Below are 13,454 nucleotides of genomic sequence, written 5' to 3'. Positions count from 1 at the left end.
ATTGTTCTGAGGTCTGAGATGGAATGCCCAGGGAGATTGAAATGTTCTGCTACTGGTTTTTGTGTATTCCCATTCCTAATGTCTGATTTATGTCCCTTTATCCATTTACATTGGAATGTTTTGGTCAACTTTGACAGATGACATTTTGTTGGGAAAGAAATTGAGGGCAACTGTAGCCATTGGGAATGGTATCGAGGTTTGCCCACCCAACATTCTTCTGGTCGTGGGTTCCCAAAGGAAGGACATACTAACTGTCAATCTCAATCTGCTGCCCCTATCCTGCTTGTATGCATATTTTTTTTGTTAGTTAAAAGATACATTCTTAAATAAGTTGCCCATCCATCACTAAGGCCCGTTCCAGATGGGCAAAAAGTACGTACTAGGCACATACTAGGGTTAGAAAAGGGCATCCTTTCCAGACGCCCTAACCCTAGTACGTACCTAGTGCGTACAAAATGACGGCACCCATTCTACATGGGGGCCGCCATTGGGACGTCACGACTGAGCTGCCTCCAAACGGAGCGGCGCAGAAGTGACGTCCCGGCGCCACGTGAGGGCCGCTGGGACATCCTTTCCGCAGAGCCGGAAGGAGCTCCGAAACGGAGCTCCTTCCAGGTTTGTGTCGCTGGGCGCAGCCTTTACACGGCTGCGCTAGCAACACAAATGAGAAAGGGGCCGAGTGCCCCCTTTCTCTTCATCCCCGCCGCTGTTGGGTGTCCTTGGGGCATGAAGTCCCAAGGACACCCCTTTCCAGGCCGCAGGGAAGCGGCCTTTTACCGCTTCCCCGTGGCCTGGGAAGTGGTGGATCGGGACCTCATAGGCTGCCACTGTGGCAGCTGAGGCCCCGATCCGGCAGGGAAAGGGGCAGGAACAGGCCACCCCAAAAGGGCGGTCTGTAAACCGCCTAAGAAATAAATATGTATTGCACCTTACACTACTTTTCATTTAACTATGTTGGCGGCCCTCATTATGGGCAGTTTGCTTCAGCTCAGAATTTCTAGCTATTGACATGGCTGCTCTATTGCTGCTCTTTGATCTCTCAACATCTTTTGGTACCCTGGACTGTGCTGTTTGCTGGGCTGTACCTCTCCTGCCTTGGCTGTTGTGTCCTGCACAACTCTGCAGTTTGGAGGACTCCCTGCCGGACCATCTACAACACTGCCTGTGAGCTGAGGAACACCTAGGGGAAGGGTGAGGGTGTGTGTGTCCGATGAGAGCGGTGCATATTAACCGGCTTGCCGGCTCCCTCCTCGTCCACGCCCCCCCAAGAAAGGCCCCTGGACTGTGCTGTTTGCTGGGCTGTACCTCTGCTGCCTTGGCTGTTGTGTCCTACGCAACTCTGTAGTTTGGAGGACTCCCTGCCGGACCATCTACAGCACTGCCACTGCGCAGTGGCACACTTGTGCAGTAGGGGACGCCAGAACCACCCCCCACAACACCAGGGACTGCGCCCAGAGAGCGCCAAGACTCTGTTTTTGCCGCTCCCCTTCTGAAGGGGAGGAGGAGGAGCCGGTGGGAGTACTCGGGGTTTTTTGTTTGTTTGTTTGTTTGTTTTTTAGTGTGTTTGTAATTGTATTTTTTAACTGTTTATACTGTACTATAGCTTCGGCCATAATTTGATTGTTGTTAGCCGCTTTGATCTCTAGGAAAAGCGGGATACAAATAAATGTTTTTTTAAAAAAATTTTTTTATTAGGAATGTAACTTGGAAGTACTCTTTAATCTAGTCCTAACACTTGTAGCTCAGCTGATTTCAGTGGCCATGAGTGCATTTTACCAGTTTTGTCTGGTTCATCATCAGCAAATGTTCTTGGTCCAGGGACAGTGCTTGATGGTCTAGTAACCTTTCAAATGGATTACAGTAATGCTTTGTATGATGATCTGCCCATGAACATGACACAGAAACATCAGGTAGAGACTTCAGGGGCCAGAATTGTAACTGATGTAGTCTGACAGAATCATAGCATACCAACTGTAAACCCAAGTCAGAGTGCTGGTATTCTCCTTGAAAAGTCTTGAGCAGCTTGGGAGAACCAATGTTTGCAAGAGTACTTTTCTCTGTATCTATCTGCTTGTGATTTTAGAAAGTCCTTCACAAATATATGTCGGTAGGGGAGAGAAACTTATCAGTTGAGAGAACATGTAGGCAGTGGCTTCAAGACATAAAGGAAGAGAAATAATACTCCTCTGTGGGAAATAGCAATAGCATTTACATTTCTATACTGCTTCATAGTGAACTCAGCACTCTCTAACCAGTTTACACACTGTAAGCCAGTTCCCCCCCAAAAAACAATTTTACTGACCTATGCAAAGATGGAAAACTGAGTCAACCTGGACATGGAAATAGCTTGCTGAATCTATTGGTGAAATTGTGAAATTCTTTCTTTGAAATTGAGCTGATCCACATGAGGTCAGTGCCTGAATGGGTGATTGCTTTGAAGGCCCATGGATTCTGTTCTAAACCTTTCTATAGATTATGGGATTTGCATTGTCGATAGTTGGTTGCTTATATGTTCTAGTCTTTTTTGATTTGGTAGAATGATTATTGGAGAAGTGAATTTTTGTGCTTTCATTTAATAGAATAGAATAAAGTTTCACTTAAATACTTCCATTTAAAAGTTCTTAATCTTTGTATCAATGGGAATAGAAATAGAATTGCAGACATGAATTTTTCTTCTCAATTTATGTCTCTTCTGGCTTTCCCTCCTTAACAGATTCCACCCCAATATGGTCCACAAGGTGTAAGTGGTTACTGCCAACAGCCATATTACAACCAACAGCCACAACCTCAGCACTTGCCTCCCCAGGCCCAGTATCTGTCGCAGGCCCAGCAGAGATATCAGACCCAGCAGGTAAGCCTTTTGGTACATACTTGTTTCTGTGTGCATTTAAAGAATGGGAACTGAACCGTCAACTATTGTTTCTTTCACAGCTGAATTTAAATAGTGTTTGTGTATGTGCAATCTTGTGAATGCACACTCTTTTCTCTCAAATGTAGCGACTTGAATTTATAAAACTTATTTGGAGAAGTTAAACTGGTGGAAATGGTACATGTCATAGCAATAACTAGACTAGGCTTATATGTCTCTTCAGTTTATGGGAGGTCTTGGTATGCCTTGTAGGGTGGGAGTGCAATTTGGATTTACAGAACCAAATGCTTTGATTTAGCCCCAAGGGATTAGGCTTGGACTTTGGTGAGTCTTCAGGAGAAGGAAGGTTGAGGTGAAGCAGACGAGTGGCAAGGAGAGGCCTCAGGCTTCCAAAGCGGGCTGCCACCACACTCCCAAGCTGGCATTAGCAGGAGCTGATTTTTTCCACTTAATTTTGAAGGTATCAGAGCAGCTTCTGGCAGCTCTGGGAGCATGAGTGATTTTAACTTGAACCCCCCCCCCCCCCAAGTGGTCGGAAGCTGTTTTATTTGACTCATGTGTTTTGGGCCTTTGTTATCTGAATTTGGCGTCTGGATTGAAAATAAAAAGGGCATTCTCAAATATCTAAGAGATTATTCTGAAATTTAGGAGAAGTGAACTTCTTCATGTGGGGCCTGCACAGAGCTAGATGGAACTTTCTAGAACTAGCTTTTGGTGTTTTGATGGGACCTGTAATAATCTTAAAAGATTACTTAGAATTTAGGAGAAATTACATTTTCTGAAGTATACATTAGGCAATGTAATAAATGTGTAATTGGTGACAATACTACTGACTTCAGAGATCTTGCCATGTATTTATTGTAAAGGATGCTAAAATGAACAAGAGCACATTTATATGTGTGAGTTTTTGTTTTTTAAGTGATATTTGTTTGTAAAATAACTAAGTTCAGAAGAGGTAGAAGGGTGACTCAATATGCTAGCATTTAAGGAATGCAAACAAATATGCTATATTGGAAATATTTTGTTGTGCTTATTTCAGGTAAGTATGTTCGCAGACTGTGTTGCAATAGAGTCATAGGAATGACCACAGTCTGTCTGGAAAAGAAGCAATAAAACAAGATGTGAATGCATTCAGTATCTCCTTTTCACTCTAGCAAATCTGGGCTTCTAAATATTAGGTGCCAGCAAAGGATTTGAATAACACTCTGTGTGTTTGTGCATGTGCATGCATGTGTGTCTATGAGAATGAGAGAGAGAAAATTAGTAGATTTCCCAAACAATATTGATAAAATACAACCAAAACTAATAACTAGTGATGTTTTCCTTACTTTAGTCTTAGGAATGCTACATACGTCACTGTTCTTGTCACCTTACTAATATAAAGAAACAACACTATCATAAGATAAATATTCTAATAAGGCATTTCCAGAACAAAAGGTCTGCATATTATTCTGGCAATGCTGGCTGTTAAAATCATAGAGATTTCATTTGCCATTATTAAAAATAATGATTTAAATGGTTTAAGTCAGACAGCTGCATTAATTAATTTGTTACTTAAGTCACCAGATAGGAGACTATACACCTGGACATTACCAGTTAATAAACACAAAAACTAGATAGACTACATAGTTGGAAAAAGAAGATGGAGAAACTCTGTCCTTGCGGCCAAAACCAGACCAGGAGCTGATTGTAGCACAGACTATGAACTGCTCATAACAAAAATCAGAGTTAAGCTGATGAAGAAAGCAAAAACCTTCCTTATACCAAAATATGACCTGAATAACATTTCAGATGAATTGAAGAACAATGTAAGAAAAAAAAATAGAGGCAAGTTTAAACTGAAGGCAGGGATGCTCTGCGGAGAAAAAAAGAACATTATACAGAAACAAGAAGAAATAAAAAGATGCTGGAGGCAATGCACAGAAGATTTATACAAAAGAGATGAGGGAATGAATGATATTTGGAATGAGAAGCCATATGAAGATGAAACCAAGCCATATGAAGATGAACCCCAAATTCTAAGAAGTGAAGTGGAATCTGCAATAACGGAAATGTGAAAAAATAAATCACCAGGAACAGATGATAGCCCAATTGAATTGCTACAGTGCCTACAGACAGATGCAACTTGAGTGCTAACTGAAATATGCCAACAAATATAGAAAACAAAGCAGTGGTCAACAGACTGGGAACGCTCGATATATATACCAGTCCACAAGAAAGAAGATACAAAAAACTGCAGCAACTATAGGACAGTAGCAAAATGATGCTCAAAATTCTGCAACATAGACTCCAACCCGACATGGAGAGAGAAATTCCAGAGGTGCAAGCAGGATTCAGAAAAGGAAGGGACACTAGGGACCACATTGCAAACATACGATGGTTAATGGACCACACCAAAGAATTCCAAAAAAGAATCAGCATGTGTTTTCATAGACTAAAGCAAAGCATTTTATTGTATAGATCATGAAAAACTATGGACTGCACTCAAAGACATGGGGGTGTCACTATATCTGATAGTCCTGATGAGAAATCTTTACCAAGGACAAAAGGCTGCTGTCATGACAGAATTTGGAGAAATAGAGTGGTTCCTAATAGGCAAAGGGGTCAGGCAAGGCTGCATCCTATTCACCCTACTTGTTTAATTTATATGCTGAAAACATCATAAAAAGGAAGAAGCAACATTAACAACTTAATATATATGGACAACACCATAATATTAACTGAAAACATCCAGGAATTGGAACAGTTAATAAGGAAGGTGAATGATGAAAGTGCAAAGGCAGGTCTGATACTGAACATAAAGAAAACAAAAATAATGACAACAGAAGAAAGACACAAATTCAATCTAGACAACAAAGAAATTGAAATAGTTAAAGAATTCCCATATCTAGGATCAAACGTTGACTAGAATGGAGACTGCAGACAAGAAATGAGAAGACTAGGAATGGGAAGGGCAGCTATGAAAGAACTGGGAAATCTACTGAAGAGCAAAGACATACAACTGAGCACTAAAGTCAGAATTGTTCAGGCCATTGTATTCCAAATGACCGTGTACGGATGCGACAGCTGGATAGTGAAGGAAGCAGACAGAAAGAAAATTAAATCATTTGAGATGTGGTGGTGGAGAAGTCTACTTGGGATACCATGGAGAGCCAAGAAAACAAACAAATGGATTCTTGAACAGATCAGACCAGGGCTCACTTTGGAAGCAAATATGATCAAGTTGAAACTATTGTACTTTGGCTACATAATGAGAAGGCACAGATCACAAGAAACAACAATAATGATAGGAAAGGTAGATGGTAGAAGAAAGAGAGGAAGACCACAAGCCAGATGGATAGACTCGATCAGGGGGGTTATGGGCAAGGGCTTGCAGGATCTGGGCAAGGCAGTGGAAGATAGGGATTAGAATCATAGAATCGTAGAGTTGGAAGAGACTGCAAGGCCCATCCAATCCAACCCTCTGCCATGCAGGAACTCTCAATGAAAGCATCCCTGGCAGATGGCCATCCAGCCTCTGCTTAAAGACCTCCAAGGAGGGAGACTCCACCACTCTCTGAGGGAGTGTGTTCCACTGTCAAACAGCCCTTACTGTCAGGAAGTTCCTCCTAATGTTGAGGTGGAATCTGATTTTCTGCAGCTTGCATCCATTGTTCCGGGTCCTGTTCTCTGGGGCAGCAGAAAACAAGCTTGCTCCCTCCTGAATATGACATCCCTTCAAATATTTAAACAGGGCTATCATAGCACCTCTTAACCTTCTCTTCTCCAGGCTAAACATCCCCAGCTCCCTAAGTCATTCCTCATAGGACATGGTTTCCAGACCCTTCACCATTTTAGTCACCCTCCTTTGGACACGCTCCAGTTTCTCAATGTCCTTTTTGAATTGTGGTGCCCAGAACTGGACACAATATTCCAGGTGGGGCTTGACCAAAGCATAGTACAGTGGCACTATTACTTATCTTGATCTAGACACTATACTTTTATTGATGCAGCCATAATGTGTAGAACAGTCTTCATATGTTCACAAATAGGCTTCCTGATAGGAAAAGCTATATAAAAATGGGAGTTCAATCCAGTATTCTTCTAATCGTTGCAACAGAACGTTCCTCCTCTGCAATCTATACTGCCAGAAGCATTCCAAGAAGGTTGCCCAGCCCTCCAGAGCTGTTTTGAGGGTATGTAAGGCTGCCTTGGAGAGTTGTTTTGTGTCTCCCAGTTCCAGAATGCTGTTGTTCTAGCTTTTTTTCATTAGCACTACTATTTGCTGATTCCCTGTTTGACCCAGTGCCACGGCTGTGGAAAAAGGGATGTTCAAGCTGGGTGTCATTCACTTAATGATGAGAGAAATATTTAAAGGTTGAACAAAACCATTTAGAATCACCTCTCATACTACAACTGGATTTCCAGTTTAGGAAGAGCATTTAGAATTTTTAGACACAGAGCTCCGGGGTCTGAGTAAACTACAAACTCCATTACTCCACAGAATATTGCCATGGCAGTTAGAGTGGAATAATAGCACTATAACAGTGTAGTGTGATAGGGCCCTTAAATACAACTTCTTAATTAAAACCATGCTGCAAAATAATATGTTTTTCCCAAAAGGGAGAAGGATGCAAAGAGAGATAATTGCTAGAAAATAATGATGTTGAATAAATCTTTGTTAAATGGATTTAAACAGCCATGGTGAAGTAAGATCTAAAAAACAGAAGGCTATGTGACGTTCGTGTCAGCATGGCTTGCTTACTAGAAGTAGTACAAAGCAACAATAATTCTCTTTTATTTATTTTAGGCTCAGGGGCAAGAGCAAGGGCCCTCTGAAAAAGTTGCCATAAGTCAGAAATGACATGAAGGCACACAACAACAGCACCAACAAATACCTCATTTAATGAAATAGATTTGTTCCTGAGCATTACTTCATAAAGCAGAAATTTTGTTACCAGAGGCAGAAATAACATTTAAGTGTCGAGATAGGTTCCTACATCATTAAAAAGGATAGTTTGACATGTTTCAGCAGTAGTTTTAATCAAAACGAATAATATGCACACGTGTAATGAAACAACCAGGTCAGGTAAGCCTAAACGAACACATTTTGGATCTTCCAGAGACAACTTGAAGGAATGACTTTTTCTTTCACCAATCTCTACATTTCCTACGATTCGCATTTGGGTGGCCAAATTAATAATAATAATAATAATAATAATAATAATAATAATAAGTTTTATTTATAGACTGCTATTCCGCAATGATCATAGCGGTGTACAGTAAAAAATTGCAATACAATACAAAATACAATGTGAGAGTTAAAGGAGGGAGAAGTCTCATCCTTCAGGCAGTCCCTGATGTTGCTGGGTCTGCCTGATCGCTCCCTCTGAGGCCAAGATGACAGTTAATAAGTTATAAGCCTGTGCTTTTTCCATCGTGGTGAGGGTAGCTGAGGGGAAGGAGGAGGAACCTGATTTCCTCTCCCCTTTTCGTTTTGCTATTCATGCACACCCAGAAAGGGATTTTGGCAGTTTCCATTTCCTCTGGTAGACAGGCACACAGCCACAGTAGGATTGGCTAGAGTAGAATCCTGCCCTTTCCCAGCTCAAGCTCGGTTTATTTAGTCATTTATTGCATCTGTATTGCTCCAACTCAATATGAAAAGTCTGTATTTCTCCAGCCCTCCTTCACCATCTCCCCCATGTTGATACTGCTACAAAAACCTCCAGATAGACAGAGGACAAGGAGAAAACAGGAGCTGGAGTAGTAAAAGCCTTTATAAAGCCTTCATTATTAGAGCCAAGTGCAGAGCTATGACTGTATTTACTGGACAGAATCATTATGGGAGTTCTGTATGATACCTTCGTTTATGTTTGCAAATAGCTCCATTATTTCTGTATATTGCTCTTTGAGACAACTCAATTGCTATTTGAATTTATATATATTTAAAACGAAGATCTACATCATCATTCCCTTCTGACATATATTGTTTGGTTTTTAAGATATATAGATTAACATAAAGAATAAAATGTTGACAGAGTGTTCTTTTGGTCCAGTGAAGGATTCTGTGCACAGAACAGGAGGAGAGATTATTGTCTGTGACTTGCTCCCTTCCCTGCTTCAATCACACAGTAATAATAATAACTGTATTATTATTATTTACTGTTATTTGCACATTTTCTTAATGGGAAATTGATGTCATTTTCAATCTGTAGTATAAGCTTTTTTAAAAAAGGAATAATAAACATACCAATAACTTGTACTTTTCTCAAACCGCAACAGTATTTTCAGTCTGCTGCTCAGACTGGAATTAGGTCAGACTTGTCGCAGAGTGCATCGAACATTGCATGCAATATACACAATGGCCTACAATTTGAAACCATTATGAAACTGCTTAACCTACTGCCCTTTCAGTTTTATAAACGTGTACAGCTGTAAGCTACAAGAAACAAAGTTGTGTTCTATATTTGGTGTTTTTCCGCAAGGCACCAAACATTCATGGCTTTTACCTGGTCTTGAAATACATGTACCTATTACAGCAACAGCTTTTCTGTCATCATTAATTTGTGTTCAACGCCCAAGTAAAATAAATACTTTCTTTTTTAATATAATATTGAAGGAAAATAAACCTTTTAATAAACATAGAGGGTTGGATCCAGGCTTGCTACTTTCACATTTGGAAGGACTTCTTGTATTCATGCAGTGAACCAGGATCCATCAAACTTTCCTGCTGGTGGAAGGAAGTGTATTGGCAATATTTTTCAATTCCCTGTTTGCAGTGCTGTCCTCAGTTCCATCTTCCATCATGTTCCAGAGGGTCAACCAGCTCTCCTGACAGAATCTCTAGAATTCATCTTTCACAGAGGCAGGTATCCATCCAACAAATAAAAGTGGGATTGCAATTAGGTCTACCTTACTGACACCTGACCATTGCTGCTACATATTTATTTCTTTAAACAACAGCAAGTCGGAAGGGCAATATTTCATGCAGCTCTGGGGTGTGGTAAGACCCAGGGAGATAGTTTCTGTTAAGAGTAGAAAGCCTAAAAAAGTAAAATTAATGGAAAATGTAAAGCCAAAACACTTATCTGACAAGAATTTTAAAGCAGTAAGGGGACATGTGGAGGTTATTGGCTTTGTTGAGGCTCTTAGACACCATCTTGAATCTGCTGATTTAAACACAGAGGTTGGGCAGAAGCAAGGCAACCTTCAGCCCAATCAGGGAACTCCACTCAGTCAAACATGCAGTCATATGTAATGGCTGACACTGTCAATCAAATACAATTCTTGTCCAGAAGGAAAAGGAGTGTTTTAAATTCAGATGTGAGTTGAGTGCTAATAAGCAATCAATGCACTTTCTTACCTCTATATTTGTTGAAAATCACACTTAAGATATAGGAAGCCAGACTCAATCATGATGAGACTGGTTCAGTAGCATCAACTTCAGAATACATTTTTTCTTTGTAATAAGATCTTTAATGAAAGACAAAATAAATATGGAGCTTCAAGCCCATATTCACCTATCATTTAATAATTGAAGCATTTTCCATCCAATGAATTTGAGTAATGTAATTAATCCAAGTGATTCCTATTTTTTAGCATGACTTACCAGTGACTTTTAATTTGGATGAAAAAAGTTTGGAAATGAATTTATTGCATCTGTTTAATACAGACACAGTAACGTTAGTGGAGATGCAGAAAACAGGCCAGAGTCAGGTAGTTCACAGACACAGTATAGGGATACATTGGTTAATTCAAAACCAGAAAAGTATAGATAATGCAAAAACTAAACATGCAATTAATACAGAATCTAGGGGAAATAAAGAGATTTCAATAAAGAGAAAATATTTGTCAGACTTAGGTTCTGTGTATGCAGACTCAGTGGTCTCAGACAGAGACAGTGCTGATTTCACAGACTTAGAAACAATAAAAGAGTATGGTAAAACCAAGTTACTGTATTTGATGGAGAGCATTTTTAAAGTTTGCTTTAAAAAGTACTGTTGACTAGGTGAGAACATTGATTAAAATTTAAATAAGGAGGAAAATGGAGAGTCATAAAAAAACAATAAAACAGTGGCAGAAAATGTCATCTCAAACAATTCAAATACCTATGTCTGAAATGTTAAAGGAATTAGGGCCAAAACAGATGAGCTAGCAAAAAACTGGCTTTTCCAGCGCTGCTGCATTTTTGTTGCTTTCCTGTGGTGTGTGGCATGTAAACACCATGCTGTCGGAGTGCTGCAAAGCCAGGGCATGTGCAGTTGGGTGGGCAGCATGATGCCGGCTTTGGGGTAGCATCAGAGTGCGCAGTGTGTAAACACCACATTCTGATGCCTCCCTGAAGCTGGCGCAAAGGGACGATCTGTTTCATCCCTTAATTGGGTTAGAGTGGGAAACATCTGTAAACTCAAAAGAGCTTTATAGGACACAATAAAAAAGTGTACACATATGAAAAAGACTTGAAGGACCAGTTATCATTTCAACTGGTTGATGGCCCTGTCTCTGCTTTAATTTCCCAGCAGAGAAGGGTGCCGGGCATCCTGATGTTGGGTTGCTCCGCCTGCTAAGGCTCCTGGAGGCAGGACGAGAAGTTTAAACAGAGGCCCGGGGCCCGGCCCCGCCTCCATGGGCGGAGCGACCCCCAGAGACCTCAGTCTTTCTCCTGCCTAGCTCCTGGTAGGACGCATCTCAGCTGCTTAGAAGATTCTACATTGGCTCCCCCAGACTTGGCCTGGCTTTTACCCTTTCTGTTCTCTTTCCTTTTTCTCCCTAAAAAAAAAAAAAAAGTTTTTTCTTTCCTTCCTCTCCTTTCCCTTTCGCTCTGCCTTCTCCCTCATGGCCAGCGAGGAAGAGGCCAGGCCAGCGGGCGAGCGGGCTCCCACTCAGCCCGGGCAAGCCCCGGCTTTGCCGGAAGCGCGCCCAGAGGCTCTGACCGCAGACGGAGGAGGTCAAGTGGGAGCCGGGCCGCACCGGGCGGAGGGAGATCCCTCACGGCCCGCTGCAGGACCCAGGCCACCACAGCCGACCCGGCCAGGGCCGGACGCTGGTGGGCCTCTACCGCCGCCGCGACGGACGCCAGGGGAAGAGGTAAGCCAACCCCCCCTGCCCTGCGTCGCTCCCCGGGGGCTTCCCAGGGAGTCGGGGACCGCAGACGTCCCTGCGCTCCCCCGCAGAGAGAGCGACGGCGGCGCTCCGGGGGGGCCAGCCCGGCGCGGCGCAAGCCTGGGGCGCCGGCCCCTTTGCCCCTCCGCTCTTTTCCCCCCTCCTGGGGTGGCCGGGCCCCTTCTTCCAGGGCCCCTCCGCAGCCAGAGGCCCAGCGGCCGAGCCACCGGGCGGCTCAAACGGCCCCTTCCCCCCCCCAATGGGGGTTCCCTTGGGCCCCCCTCGCCCCCCAAGGGTGGTTTGGGCTGGGAGGGCCCAACATCTGGCACCATGCAGACGCCAGCGGTCGCGTGGTGGGCCATCGGGGCGGAGACCACATGGGCCAAGATGGGGGCCGCCATCTTGGCCACGCGGACAGAGATGGCGGCCGCCATCTTGTTGACCCGGAAGTGGGGTCAAGAGGCCATGCGGCCTCCTATGGGGGCCGCCATGTTAGGGGCGACCAGGAAGCGGGGATGCTAGGCCAGGCGGCAACAAATGGCGGCCGCCATGCCAGCGACTCGGACCGCGAGTCGGCCAATCTAGCCAGGAGCCGCTCCTCCTCCAACTCCGCGCATCGCGGATCCCCTAGAGAGTCCAGGTCCCCAGATGACCTTAGGATACTAAGGCCCCTAGACTCCCAGGCCCAAGCCCAGGCCGCCAGATCCAGAGGATCACAGAGGCGGGATTCGCAGTCGGACTCAGACTCCGATGGATCTCAGGTCTATCGCCCCCCAGCCAAGAGGGCCCGATACGCAACCCAATCCAACAAGCGAGTTCGATCTTCTTCGCCCCATTCCTCTGAGGACGAGGGTCCACCGGCCAGCTTAGACTCTGCGGCCTCCGAGTCCGAGGAGGGAGAGCTCTCTCAGGACGAAGGAGACTCGACCAGTGACGCTCCCATGTCCTCGCGACTCCTCAAGCCGGAGGACTATCCAACATTGATAAAGAAAACAATCAAAACCCTGGGCATCGCCTTGCCACCCCCCTCTGCTCCTGCGCCGGACTCAGATCTCCCCAGGGTGGGAGAAGATCTTTTTCCTGCCCCCGTCACCACGGTTCAGGAACTTCCATGTCCCTCCAACATTATGCAGATCGTGAGAGACGAATGGAAGACACCAGCAGCCTCTAGACCCAATCACAGCGCAATTCGGAAGCAGTACATCCTTCAGCGCGGAGTCATGGATAGTCTCAGGGTCCCCCTAGTGGACGCTCCGGTGTCTGCCCTCGTTTCTTCGACAGTTTTCACCAGGGATGGCGAGGACACACTCAGAAATCCTGAGGACCGAAGGGCCGAGGGGGGCTCTCAAGAAGGCACACGAAGCCACTTCGGTAGCCATAAGGGCAGCCACTACAGTCTCTCTGGCGATGCGTGCATCACTGCAGTGGGCCAAGGAGTTGCAGGAGCTGCTGCCCCACGCAGACACCAAGGTCCGACAGACCATCAATAAGATCACCAAGT

General features: G+C 44.0%; 1 protein-coding gene across 5 annotated transcripts in view; it reads left to right on the top strand.

The window, feature by feature from the left end:
• The window catches only part of ARID1B (AT-rich interaction domain 1B), a 525,082-nt gene that overhangs the window by 107,232 nt on the left and 404,396 nt on the right, over window positions 1-13,454 (top strand). For all 5 annotated transcript variants that reach the window (XM_042445231.1, XM_042445228.1, XM_042445230.1 and 2 more), the window contains exon 3: window positions 2,714-2,851. In XM_042445231.1, the coding sequence (XP_042301165.1) occupies window positions 2,714-2,851 (138 nt within the window). The remainder of the gene's footprint in view (window positions 1-2,713; window positions 2,852-13,454) is intronic.

The sequence above is a fragment of the Sceloporus undulatus genome, chromosome 1 (assembly GCF_019175285.1).
Source record: "Sceloporus undulatus isolate JIND9_A2432 ecotype Alabama chromosome 1, SceUnd_v1.1, whole genome shotgun sequence".
Lineage (NCBI taxonomy): Eukaryota > Metazoa > Chordata > Lepidosauria > Squamata > Phrynosomatidae > Sceloporus > Sceloporus undulatus.
This window is presented reverse-complemented; position numbering and strand designations above follow the sequence as displayed.